Raw genomic sequence first — 14,197 nt, forward strand, 5'->3', positions numbered from 1 at the left:
CAGTTTAAGTTAAATACGTGAAGCATTTTTTGAAGTATTTTATGTATAAAATTCAATGAATACTAAAAAGTAAAGAAACGCTAGCAATTTAAAAACATGGTACTTTTTTTCCCTGAAACCTTCTGATTACATATTAATTTTAGGAAAATTATATTTATTAAAGCTTTTGGAAAATTATGCCATACACATAGATCTTTAAATTATATCTTTTTTGAAAATAACTATGCTCTATTCTTCTGTGTTGCTATTTGTTATCTCTCTGAAGTTTCTATCTCTTCTACGAATCAATTCATTCAGTCATTCGTTCATTCATATATTCATTCTTAAACATATGTTAAGTGCCTGCTGCGTACTGTTCATCATGCTAAATACTTAGGATAAGATGAATAACACAATGCTGTCTTTCCTCAACATGTTATAATCTAGTGGGATGGGAGTATAATTATTACAAAGCTGTATGATAAGTGCCACAGTAAATACTCATATATAGTTTAGGTTACTTGGTGTATAAATTCATTTCTGCAAATGTTGAGTCTAGGATTATCTATGAAATATCCAACCAGAGATGTTTTGAAGGCTGGCAGAAATACCACTAGAGTTCAAGAGAGAAGTTTGGTCTACAAGTACAATATAAAAGGAAAGGGTGTACATGTGAGATTTATGGAAACTGATGAGCTTGGCTACAAAGAATGTGTAAGAAGGAAAGTGTAAGGAGAGAAAAGAGTCAGTGCTGTGATTCTGGAGAATATGTGCAAAATGAGGACTAGGCCAAGTTAGAACAGAAAAAGTAGAATCAGTCAGAAATGTAGGCTGATATATCAATCAGGGTTCAACCAGAGAAACAGAGCTTCTAGGATATATGCATGTATAATAAGAGTTTTATTATAAGGAATTGACGTTATGCAATTGTGGGAGTACTCTTTCTAGTTGATTCTTGACGTTAACAGGAAAGGTAGTCAGGAAAGGAAGAACAGAAGCAAAGGCATATTAGAATCTCTGGGGATGGGTGGAACCCATGAGAACACAGAGACCACAATGGTCTCTCATTACCTCCAAACTCTCAGGCTTAATGATATGGGTGTCCTGCCAAAGACACTGGAGCCCTTTGTCACAGAACTAGACATAAACCTAGTTTAGGAATATAGAAACTAAAAGAGGGATTTGGCAAGAACAGGAATACTAAGAGGTGCCCTGGGAGATCTGCATTTCTGACATACTCCTCCTTACCCTCACTGAGTTGTAGCTTCCTAATTTCCTCTTGATAATCAAAGTCAATTACCCAAGCTAATAGAATAACCTCCCATATGGGTATTGATTGAAGAGCCCCAAGTGACTAGGCAGAAGTCTCAACTTCCACTTTAATTGAATCATTGCTCTATGTCCTGATAGAAAACTTTTCTTGAAGCTAGGGCTTCTGGATTAGCAAGACTCCAGTTGCAGAAGTGGTAGGAATTTCACTAGCGGATTTTTAGGGAAAATAATAAGAGCCACTTCCATATGATCTTTCACTACTGTCCTTCAAGGTCAATCCAGAGTTGAACTAAAATACTACAGCTGTGTAATATTGAGAGTATTTCATACGGAAACATGTTTACTGGGCTTAAATATTTCTCCCTCAGTTAACTGGTCAAAGGGTGTGTTCCATGTAATCATAGGTGCTGGTTGGTTGAGAGGGGATCAGATATTATTGCAGGACTGTAGAACACAGGCATCTATTACACTTACTCATGCAATTTACTTACACCTTCAGGACCAGCTCGGACTCACCTGGTTTCCATTTGGTGATAGAATGCTGCTCTGCATATTCAGTGTTATGGCTTTGCTGGTCAGACAAAACCCAGTTCATGATGGGTAACTTAGTTTGCATGGTAATTTGCTTCAAGTACTGACAGATCTGCTAGGTTATTTTTGTTCTTGTTGTTGAAGTATAGTTTGTTTCACAATGCAGTGTTAGTTTCTAGAGTAAGAGTGATTCAGTTATATATGTATATAATGGAAATATATATATAGTCTTTTGCAGATACTTTTCCATTATAGGTTATTAAAAGATATTTAATATAGTTTCCTGTGTTATACAGTAGGACCTTCTTATTTATCTATTTTATTTGTAGTAGTATGAGTGTGTTAACCCCAAACTCCTAATTTATCCCTCCCCCCTTTCCTCTTTGGTAACCATAAGTTTGATTTCTCTATGTGAGTCTGTTTCTGCTTGGTAAATAAGTTTATTTGTATATATATTTTTAGATGTCATATATAAGTGGTGAAACTTGTCTTCTCTTTTTGCCTTGGGAGACTGACCCAAGAAAACATTTGTATGATTTATGTCAGAGAATGCTTTACCTGTGTTTTTTCTATTCTCTGAGTTTTGTGGTGCCATGTCTTATATTTAAGCCTAAAGATTAAAACCCATTTGAGTTTATTTTTGTGTGTGGCATGAGGGAGTGTTCTAACTTCATTTATTTACACGTAGCCATCCAACTTTACCAATACTACTTGCTGAAGAGAGTGTCTTTTCTCCATTGTATATTCTTGCCTCCTTTTTCAGAGGTTAATTGAATGTAGGCTGTGGGTTTATTTCTAGGCTGTCTATTCTGTTCCGTTGATCTATATATCTGTTTTTGTGCCAGCACCATGCTGTTATGATTACTGTAGCTTTGCAGAATTTTCTAAAGTCTGGGAGGGTTATATCTCCAGCTTTGTTCTTTTTCTTCAGGATTGTTTTGGTTTCTGGGTCTTTTGCGGTTCCATATACATTTTAGGATTATTTGCTCTAGTTCTGTGAAAAATGTCATGGATGATTTGATAGGGATTACAGTTAATGTGCAGATTGCTTTGGATAGTATAGCTATTTTAATTATATTAATTCTTCCAATCTAAGAGCATGGGATATCTTTCCATTTATTTTAATCATCTTCACTTTCCTTTATTAATGTTTTGTTGTCTGCATATACATTTTTCACCTCCTTGGTCAGGGTTACTCCTAAGTATTTTTTTATTGTATTTTAGAAGGGACTCTTTAAAACTTTCTCTTTCTATTATTTCATTGTTTATTTAAAGAAACACAACAGATTTCTGTATATTAATCTTGTATCCTGCTACCCTGCTAAATACATTACCTGAATACATTGCTGATTAGAGTATAAATTGGGACTATGCTTTGAAAATCTGCTAAAGTTACTATTTGAATACAATATGGTCCAATAATTTACTCTGAGATATAAAGCCAACAGAAATGTGTGCTTATGTATGCCAAGACATGAACAAGAATACATATAAAACCATTATCTATAATAGCATAAACTGAAAAGAGCCAAAGTGTTTATCAAGGGTAAATGAAAAGTGAATTGTGGTATATTCAAGTATGTGCTTCCACAATGCAAATGAACTACAATTACAACAACATAGATTATCCTCAGAAAAAATATTAGTCAAAGAAACCAGAAACAAAATAACATATACTGTATGGGTTCATGTAAATAAAATGTGAAAAAAATAGTCTTAGACTCAGGATAATGACTATATTTATAGGCCACAGTTCAGTTCAGTTCAGTCGCTCAGTTGTGTCCAACTCTTTGCGACCCCATGAATCACAGCACGCCAGGCCTCCCTGTCCATCACCATCTCCTGGAGTTCACTCAGACTCACGTCCATCGAGTCAGTGATGCCATCCAGCCATCTCATCCTTTGTCATCCTCTTCTCCTCCTGCCCCCAATCCCTCGCAGCATCAGAGTCTTTTCCAATGAGTCAACTCTTCACATGAGGTGGCCAAAGTACTGGAGTTTCAACTGTAGCATCATTCCTTCCAAAGAAATCCCAGGGCTGATCTCCTTCAGAATGGACTGGTGGGATCTCCTTGCAGTCCAAGGGACTCTCAAGGGTCTTCTCCAACACCACAGTTCAAAAGCATCAATTCTTCGGTGCTCAGCCTTCTTCACAGTCCAACTCTCACATCCATACATGACCACAGGAAACACCATAGCCTTGACTAGATGGACCTTAGTTGGCAAAGTAATGTCTCTGCTTTTGAATATACTGTCTAGGTTGGTCATAACTTATCTTCCAAGGAGTAAGTGTCTTTTAATTTCATGGCTGCAGTCACCATCTGCAGTGATTTTGAAGCCCAAAAATATTAAGTCTGACACTGTTTCCACTGTTTCTCCATTTATTTCCCATGAAGTGATGGGACCAGATGTCATGATCTTCATTTTCTGAATGTTAAGCTTTAGGCCAGCTTTTTCACTCTCCTCTTTCACTTTCATCAAGAGGCTTTTGAGTTCCTTTTCACTTTCTGCCATAAGGGTGGTGTCATCTGCATATCTGAGGTTATTGATATTTCTCCCGGCAATCTTGATTCCAGCTTGTGTTTCTTCCAGCCCAGCATTTCTCATGATGTACTCTGCATAGAAGTTGAATAAGCAGGGTGACAGTATACAGCCTTGATGTGCTACTTTTCCTATTTGGAACCAGTCTGTTGTTCCATGTCCAGTTCTAACTGCTGCTTCCTGACCTACATACAGATTTCTCAAGAGGCGGGTCAGGTGGTCTGGTATTCCCATCTCTCTCAGAATTTTCCACAGTTTCTTGTGATCCACACAGTCAAAGGCTTTGGCATAGTCAATAAAGCAGAAATAGATGTTTTTCTGGAACTCTCTTGATTTTTCCATGATCCAGCGGATGTTGGCCATTTGATCTCTGGTTCCTCTGCCTTTTCCAAAACCAGCTTGAACATCAGGAAGTTCACGGTTCGTGTATTGCTGAAGCCTGACTTGGAGACTTTTGAGCATTACTTTACTAGCATGTGAGATGAGTGCAATTGTGCAGTAGTTTGAGCATTCTTTGGCATTGCCTTTCTTTGGGATTGGAATGAAAACTGACCTCTTCCAGTCCTGTGGCCACTGCTGAGTTTTCCAAATTTGTTGGCATATTGAGTGCAGCACTTTCACAGCATCATCTTTCAGGATTTGAAACAGCTCCACCGGAATTCCATCACCTCCACTAGCTTTGTTTGTAGTGATGCTTTCCAAGGCCCACTTGACTTCACAGTCCAGGATGTCTGGCTCTAGGTGATTGATCACACCATCATGATTATCTGGGTCATGAAGATCTTTTTTGTATAGTTCTTCCGTGTATTCTTGCCACCTCTTCTTAATATCTTCTGCTTCTGTTAGGTCCAGAGCATTTCTGTCCTTTATCGAGCCCATCTTTGCATGAAATATTCCCTTGGTATCTCTAATTTTCTTGAAGAGATCTCTAGTCTTTCCCATTCTGTTCTTTTCCTCTATTTCTTTGCATTGATCGCTGAAGAAGGCTTTCTTATCTCTTCTTGCTATTCTCTGGAACTCTGCATTCAGATGCTTATATGTTTCCTTTTCTTCTTTGCTTTTCGCCTCTCTTCTTTTCACAGAGGGTACTAATTGAGGGGGCTCAAGAGAAACTTTTTTGGCCTTGGCATGGATGGTGTTTATAAGGGTGTTTTGTTCCTTGAGCCTTTCATCTATATGTTCATTTATTTTTCACTGTCCTCTGATATTTTCCAATAAGAGTTTTTTTTTTTTTTTAACTGAGTTGTGTAGATTTAGAACAATATTGGGGAGTTTGCTTATGTTCTGTCACTTGAAGACTTGATGGATTAAAAAGAACAGAAGGTATTATTTATGCATTCATGTTTGTTTGAAAGCTTTGCCACCTTTTGAGTTGATGACACGAAAACTCCTGTCTCTAGCTAACCTTGTCTGTCTAACATACAATGTTGTACACTTTGTGATGTTGCATCAGTGATGTTGTCTTTGCCCATCTGCTTTGCTTTCTTGGGACTTGACCCTTGTGAAACTCAGCCCCTAAGAGTGCCATTCATATGCACTGAAACATAATTAAATATCTCAGCTTGTCTAAGAGATCTGTCTAATACACAGCTATTACAGCAAATATTGAAATACCTCTTTCATCTTCTCTCCAGGCAGAACAAATACTGATAACATTTTACAGTATCAGGTTAGTTTACAAACAAGCTGTGTTACAGTGTGGATGAACCATGAAAACACTATGCTAGATAAAAGAAGCCAGACACAGAAGACCATATGTTTTTCATTTCATTTGTATAAAAATCCAGAATAGGCAAATTCCAAGAGATAGAAAGTGGATTAATGACTGCCAGGGTCTAGAAATAAGAAAACAGGGAGTCACTGCTAATGGGTTTGGGCTATCTTTCTGTGATGATGATATATAAGTTCTACAGTTAGATAGTGGTGATGATTGTACAACTTATGAATATGCTAAAAGCCATGAATTTTACACCATGGAAGTGTGGATATTATGGTATGTGAACTGTATCTCAATAAAGATTTAAAAACTCAGCCCTGAGCTAAGTGTCTTTTTAAAAAAAGTTAATCCTGTTATGTCTAGAGAGATGACTGGCTAGGGCACAAAGATAAAGTGAATTTTATTTTCATAAAAATCTTTTATGCATTAAACATTTTTTTTACTGTGTGTACATATTATCTATGAAAAATTCATTTTAAAATGTCAGTATTATTCATTTTTTATATATGTGGAAAGTTTTTACTCTGTAATACTAGAGCAGGTCCTTGTTGCCTTGGAGAAAATTCTGTGGCCATATATTTTACATAATTGGAAAAGGGTGGTTATCAATGAACCCTTTGTTAGAAAACATTGAGATGGTTTTAGAAGTTCCCAGTCATCCAGAGTTGCAGTTGAAAATTCTGATTCTAACTTGATTTCTATTCCTTTGTAGATATTCTGTCTTTTCTCTTTAGAAGCATTTAGCATTCTCTTGAAGCTCAGATATTTCAGCACCATCTTTTTATATTTCTTCAATATTGTTTTCTTCTGAATATCTCTGAAAACATTAACTATTGTGAGAGAACATGAGCCATAGACTCTACAATGAATTAAGTGATCACAAATGACAGCCGTTTGGCTAGCTGCTGGCTCCAGCCCAACTCAGTATTTCTTATTTCATCTTAATAGTGATAAAATAATAATTTTCATCCTGCCATAGCAAGCATTGTCACCAAAGATTTCCCTTCAATAGGCACCTTATTCCTGGCTATTACATTTAATACTGTAAATAACTTTTTTTTATCACTGCATCTGTATCTATTTTCCACTGTTAATAAATTGTCTGTGCTTCCCCGGTGGCTCAGTGGAAAAGAATCTGCTTGCTAATGCAGGAGACTCTGGTTCAATCCCTGGGTTGGGAAGATCCACTGGAGAAGGAAATGGCAACCCACTCCAGTGTTCTTGCCTGGGAAGTCCCATGGACAGAGGAGCCTGGGGGACTACAGTCCACAGGGTTGCAAAACAGTCAGATTTGACTTAATGACTAAACCTCAATAGTAAATGAAGTCATCACTGCCTTTTGACAAACACCAAGTCAAAAAATCTTTAATTTTCATGGTTGAGTTTTATTTATTTATTTATTTTCTGAATACCTTTCTCTAGCAAGCATTCATATCAAAGAAGATTTTAGTAGAAGAAATGGAAACCACTATAAGTATTTTATACCGAAAAAAAAATTGGTACATGCAAAATCATCAGAAGGACTGAAAGAGTGAAAGTCGGTAATCCAAAGAGGCTGTGAGTTTCAAAACCGTACAACTGTAGCTATGATCTAAAAGTCAGAAAACAAAGTGCAGCTATTGTTGCTAATCTTTTCCAGAGCTCGTTCCTCACCATGATGTTATGCATTTGAAAATGGAGAGTAGATGCCAGAACATAGATTCTACTTTCACAGATAATGGATTTTGTTTTGCTACTGCTACAGCTGAAAGAAGGTGGCCTCTGTGTCCTTTCACCTTCTAAATCTATGATGTACATGAGACTTGATATATATGAATTATATAATTGTCTTAAAGATTTTTAAAAATCTAAATCCTCTCATGTTGTTAGTTTTACTAAAATATTCATGGTTGCCTCTATGTCTATGTACATAGAATAGGTGGATTTGGTAGCCCAAATTTTTGTATGTTGCCTAAATAAGAAGTCCTGTTCACCTGGTGGATAAAAGAATGCGAGTTCTGTTTATAGATGTCCTCACTCTGATCATTACGGTGGGCGGGAAGAAGATCAGTGATGTAGGGAGAGTACATGTGACTAGGCTCTTTTTCATGATTTATGAGTGATTTTGTATGCTGGATCTTCCTATTTCTTATGACAGCTCATGGCACTGGGTTAATTATCCTTCTTTCTCCTATAAACCTGGTGCCCATTCTGGTAATTTCTGGAATCATACTTCTTACTTAATAAAAATGAACTTGAAGTTATATTCTGGGGAGAAACACTGTTTTCAGGCCCTCTACAAATGGATTTCTATGAAAAATTTTTTTTCCTTCTTTTGAATTAGCCAGCCTATTATCCAAGTCCTAGCTCTTCTCACAGGCCTCATTATCTGTCATTTGAGGGTTATACATGGACTTCTGAAAAAACTCACCCCAGTGACTCATCTCTTCCACCCAGATGAGATTAAGCACTTTTTAGTTAGGTGGGTTTTGTTGGCAATTTGAGCCTACCTCCATAACTGTTAACATTCTCTTCTACTCTCAAAAGTTTGCTTGTGACACTCTGCTAAGATTTATAGCAGAGTTATGGTTTTTTGGCTTCATTTATATTTATCTTTTTCCTGTGATTTCAGCAAAATTTGGGGAGAGTAGAAATGTAACTGATATGTTCCATTATGTTTTGTGAGCCAGATCTGTTATCCTTCAGTCAGTCAGTTCAATTATTCAGTCATATGACTCTTTGTAACCCCATGGAATGCACCACGCCAGGCTTCCCTGTCCATCACAACTCCCAGAGCTTGCTCAAACTCATATCCATCGAGTTGGTAATGTCTGTTATCCTTAGGTTTATAACAAACTGATTTCCATTTTTCTGGTTTCTTAAAATATTAATCAGGACCTACAGCTTCTCTCTCAAATCAGATAATACAATTCAACTTTTTTCATTTATTTTACTTTCCCCACACACTCCATCTTTTTATCTCCAAGTATCTTGAATTTGGTTACAAATCATTTTGAATTATGACACTTCCTGAAAGCCAACTAAGGACCAGATGCCACCTTTGGATATTGAGAAAACAAGTGGCTTCCATTTGAGGAGGTTTCATGATAACTTCATTACAAACTTTATACATTTCTACTTTATACAAGGAGGTACAAGAAAGATACTGAAACAGGAAAGAGTTTACTAAGATTTTACAATTTTGGAAAGGAAGTTTCCTCAGTATGATAGAAGGTTCGAGTGGGTACATAGCAGTGGTGGTTTGGGTCAGGGAACTAAAGGTTCATAGAGATCAGAGGGTCAGAGACGTTGCATTTTTAGCAGTGATGTGGAACACAGAAATATGAGGTTGCAATAACTACGGTTGTGGTGGAATGTCTTGAGGCATTCGAGGTAGCCCAGCTTTCAGGGAATCTGACTAGTCATCTCTATTCCTCTATTCATTCTGGTCACTTGCTATGTCCTTTCTTTGGTCTGGAACTTGCGTTTCTTTTTCTCTCTTCTCTCGCCCAGTTCAGACACTATGTCTGGAGCTAAATGAGACTTTTGGACTTAACCTGGTGGTCCAGTGGTTAAGAATTCATTTGCCAATGCAGGAGACACAAGTTTCGTCCCTAGTCTGGGAAGATTCCACATGCCCTGGAGCAACTAAGCCCATGTGCCACAACTACTGAGACCAAGCTCTAGAGCCTGCAAACCTCAGCAAGAGAAGCCACTGCAATGAGAAGCCCACAGACCACAAGGAGAGAGTGGCCAGCTTGCCGCGACTAGAGAAAGGTGCACAACAACAAAGATCCGGCACAGCCATAGATAAATAAAATTTTAAAAATCAAAAAGAAAAAAAAAGCTTTCTTTAGGAAGACTCCTCTTAGCATGTGTACTTTTCCTCTGGCAGCGCTTTTCACAATAGGTAGTAATTGCTCACTGACTTATTTGTATCCTCAACTATATCTTAAGCTCTGGCAGGGAAAAGATAACTTTCTTGGTGAAGGTACAGCCTCTATGTAATCATCCCCTAAACTACACTCTGTAAGTATCTATTATTTTTTCAAATTTAGTATTATAAAATTCAATTACAGTTCACAAAAGAATTCAACATGTTTTCTTTAAATAAGCACCCCTACTGTATTGCATGATTTGCTTCTTATATATTTCATTTACAGTCCTACCTAACTCTGTATTTTCCCATGTTACAAACATTACCACTCAATATATATCTGGGGAATACATAAACTGAATCAGCTTTATTTTAATCTTACTTTCTCCTTGATATAGAAACACGTAAAAAGTATTACTGCTCAGATTCTAACATTTTAACATTGTTTTTTAAAAATAGCTAACCTGTATATGAATAAACGTGGCATTTGAAACTGCTGAAGGACTGAAATCCAATTGTACATACTCTCCTCATATTTTTATGGATTTAAAAATTCATCTTAAAAAAATATATTATCTAAGTGTATGCAAAGCACTATTCCACATTCATGGAGACACATACACTGCTCTGTCTTCTCAGAAACACTGACCTCCTACTTATTTGGACTGAGGGCCCAGCATCAGGGATTTGCAGGCAGAGAGGGTTTGGGAAGGCTCTCTGTTCCCGCTCGGCATTACTCGGCTCCTCTCGGCTCTCCCTCGGCTTCGCGTTCGTCTTCATTCGGCTCCGTTCGGCTCCTCCTCTCGGAGACACAGCCGAGGCGACTCGCGCGCACGCGCTCTCAGCTTCTGCTGCTTTTAGGGCCGCTCTCTAGCTCCGGTTTTTACTTCCTTCTCTACAGAGCTGTATCCGGGTCGTTGTTTTCTCTATTGTCTTAGGCAACCGGCCTCGGACTGTGCAGATTCTTGGTCTTTTGTTGCTTTTGTTTGAGGGATAATAAAGTTTTTCTTTCCTTCATTTTTTTTTTTTAATCTAAGCGTTTTAACGGGGTAAATTAACTCCTCAGGGCTGCCGGGTTGGCCGCGCTGCCTGGGCCGGAGGGCGCCTTTGGCCAGGGAGCGCCAAAGGAAGGCGCTCGAGCGGCCGGGGTCGGTTCTGCCAGGACCGGGGGGCCGGGGGGCGGGAGGGGAGCGGCGGGGCTGCACCTGGGGCGCCCCGGTCAGGTCCGCGGCGCCGCCTATTTTTAATAGCATCTTTTGGACTTATTTCCTTGGTCTCAGTCCTCGACCTCGGCGCTGCCTGTGCTATCGCAGCCTCTCCTAGGTCTCCTCCAAACCACCACCTCGGATTCCTTAGTAAGTGTGTCGGAGGCGTCCGCGGGGAGACAGATGCATTTCAGCCCTTCAAGAAGTCGGGGCCGGCGAGGGCAGGGCGCGGGTGGGAGAGTCCTGTGGGAAGATGTACCCTCCGCGGACGCTCCCCCCTCCGCGATCCGTCGGAATGGACATAGCTTTTTATATTCCCTGGGCTTTGAATTTTTTATTGACTGTTAACGATGTCTTAGTGAGGAATTACAGAGAGCAAGTCTCAGAAGCAAGATGTTCAAGAAGGCCAGTTTTGATTTTGGTGCCCTGGGCTCGTACTTGCTGCGCCTTGGGGCTGAACCTGCCCAATATTCCCACCCCAACCTTCCACCGCACCATTTGCTGATAACTGAATTAAGACAAAGATTTGCACCACCTGCAGGAGGTCATCTGTACCTTCTTTCAGCACCACAGCTCTCCCTCGCGCTTGGTGTGATTATGAATGACGATGTAATGTTTTTCTTTTAACAGTGGATCGCAGCTCCAAGAGGAGGCAGGTGAAGCCTTTGGCAGCTTCTCTGCTAGAAGCTCTCGATTATGATAGTTCAGATGACAGTGATTTTAAAGTTGGAGATGCTTCAGGTAAATGTTTATTTCTCGCTTCCCTTTTCCCAGCTCTCTGGAGTTGGGCTGATTTTCAGACGTTGCTTAAAAAGAATGGATTTTAATTAAAATGTCAATATAAAGTTAAAGCACATAAACTTTATTTTGTCGATTTGATTTCCTACATATCCCTTAGAGAGTGTCACTGGATAATACTATCACTACTTCTGTTTTTGTTGCTACGTACCAGATAACTGTCAGAGAAGGATTTATTTCAAAGATGCAGTAATATTGTAAATCACCTATACCTCAATAAAGGCTTCCCTGATAGCTCAGTTGGTAAAGAATCCGCCTGCAATGCAGGAGACCCCGGTTCCATTCCTGGGTGGGGAAGATCCGCTGCAGAAGAGACAGGCTACCCACCCCAGTATTCTTGGGCTTCCCTTGTGGCTCAGCTGGTAAAGAATCTGCCTGCAGTGTGGGACACGGGTTGGATCCCTGGGCTGGGAAGATCTACTGAAGAAGGGAAAGGCTACCCACTCCAGTATTCTGGCCTAGAGAATTCCATAGGCTGTATAGTTCACGGGGTCACAAAGAGTCGGACACGACTGAGCAACTTTCACTTTCATACCTCAGTAAACACCAAACAAAAAGACACAGTGGAAACCAGAAAGACACAAGATGCACAAGTGTTTTCTCTGTTGTTTACCTAAAGATACATTTACACTTCTTTTATGGACAGAGTGGGAAAAAAATCTAGAGGTAATCTTAAAGTAGAGTACCGTTCTGAGAGTAATAGGAGCCTTGAACCACCAAGGAAGAGTTTGCCTTTTCAGACTGCTTGGCACCCTCTGAAAGGAGTTTTGCTTTTTGTCTATTAGCTCCCTCACCAGCGCAAAATTGAGAAAAGTAAAAAGTTGTACTTTGGTAGGTGCTGCACCTTGTGGATTGGGCCTTTAAAAATCTGAGCTACAAAGCATGAATGCTTGCTAATTTTATTTTGTGATTTTAAAAATAAACTTAAAAAAAATTCATACGGTAATATACACAACTGAAATCATATAGTAACGTACATAATTGAAAAATGGAAACGTATGTTTTTCCTTTTATCTTTTGTTCATTGTAATTCAACAGACATATTATAGGAATCTGAGAAATACAAATTATGTTTAAAATTTTATGTGAAAAATAGAAGTACACATGAACAATAAAAATTACTTAGTTCTACCCCTTTTGACAGAAATTTAAATCAAGTGAGAAATTTAAATCAAATTTAAATTTAAATTTAAATCAATTAAAGGATAATTGATTTTATCCTTTTAACGGTTTTAAATTATTCTTCTAGAGAATTTTCAGTGCTCAGTCCTATTTCTCTCCTGATTTTTTTTTTTCTCCTGCCAGATGTGGTAGGAAGGGATGAAATTTGGTTGTGTTGTGTTACTATTTTACTTTTAATAGCATCAACAGGAACAGTTTGCATTGTGATTTACCAACAACTTTTTGTTTCCATAATCTCATTTAAGTTTTACAATAACTTTGGAAGAGATACTATTTTACAGATAACAGGGACACTGAGTTTAAAGAATTTGCATGAAGCCACTTATGCTAAATGGATCTAATCCAGTTCTTATGATTCTCAACATTTTTAATGCTTTCACTGCTTAGGCCCTGAAAGTAGATAGATGTAGTCTTAAATTGAAACTATTGTACTTACTTATCAAGGTGACTAATTGAGGTTACTCCCAGCAATCAAAAGTTGTAAAGTTTATCTTGTTTAATTTTTTACCCCTTTATTTCTCAGCTCTTTCATCTCTCACTTGGTTTACTGTTGTTTGGTATTTCCAAAGAGGAAAAAAGGAAGGGAAAGAAGTAAAATCTAAACCTATGTCAGTGCTCTTGTTGAAAACTGTGGCAGAAAGGAATATTCTTTGCTAGAATGCAGCTTTGGTTTGTCATGTTGAGATTGTAAACTGACAAAAATGGTTGGGTCTCAGAAATTATGACTTACTAGAATACCGTTAGGGAAAAACTCCAAAGCTTAATTTCTTTTACGTATTCCATAATTAGTTTTATGACGGTAAATTCTGACTTTGCATATAGTTTTTCTCGTTTTATTTATTGAGATGTAGCACTTCTCTTTACAAGGATTAAAATAATCTAGTGATACAAATTGCTTTCTCAAAATAATTTTTTGGTATCAAGCTAAATAGAGACCCCCTCACCTTGTTAAATTTTAATCATGGTTGATGTGAATTATCTGTTATTTGTGAAAATGGTAGAATGAGTTTTGTTAGGTTGATAATTTTTTTAGTCTTCTGAAGCAATTAAAAATACATACTTTCAGTTGTCTAGTCTGCTATACTTGTAATTTCCTTCCTGGGCCCCAAAGGTCAC

The 14,197-nt window shown here is 38.2% G+C and overlaps 1 protein-coding gene across 7 annotated transcripts in view; it reads left to right on the top strand.

Moving 5' to 3' along the window:
- The first annotated feature begins 10,719 nt into the window (after positions 1-10,719).
- The window catches only part of PHF14 (PHD finger protein 14), a 196,711-nt gene continuing 193,233 nt past the window's right edge, over positions 10,720-14,197 (top strand). For all 7 annotated transcript variants that reach the window (XM_040260573.1, XM_040260571.1, XM_040260570.1 and 4 more), the window contains exons 1-2: positions 10,720-11,251; positions 11,732-11,842. In XM_040260573.1, the coding sequence (XP_040116507.1) occupies position 11,251; positions 11,732-11,842 (112 nt within the window). In that variant the 5' untranslated portion in view covers positions 10,720-11,250. The remainder of the gene's footprint in view (positions 11,252-11,731; positions 11,843-14,197) is intronic.

This window comes from Oryx dammah, unplaced genomic scaffold, assembly GCF_014754425.2.
Source record: "Oryx dammah isolate SB20612 unplaced genomic scaffold, SCBI_Odam_1.1 HiC_scaffold_18, whole genome shotgun sequence".
NCBI lineage: Eukaryota > Metazoa > Chordata > Mammalia > Artiodactyla > Bovidae > Oryx > Oryx dammah.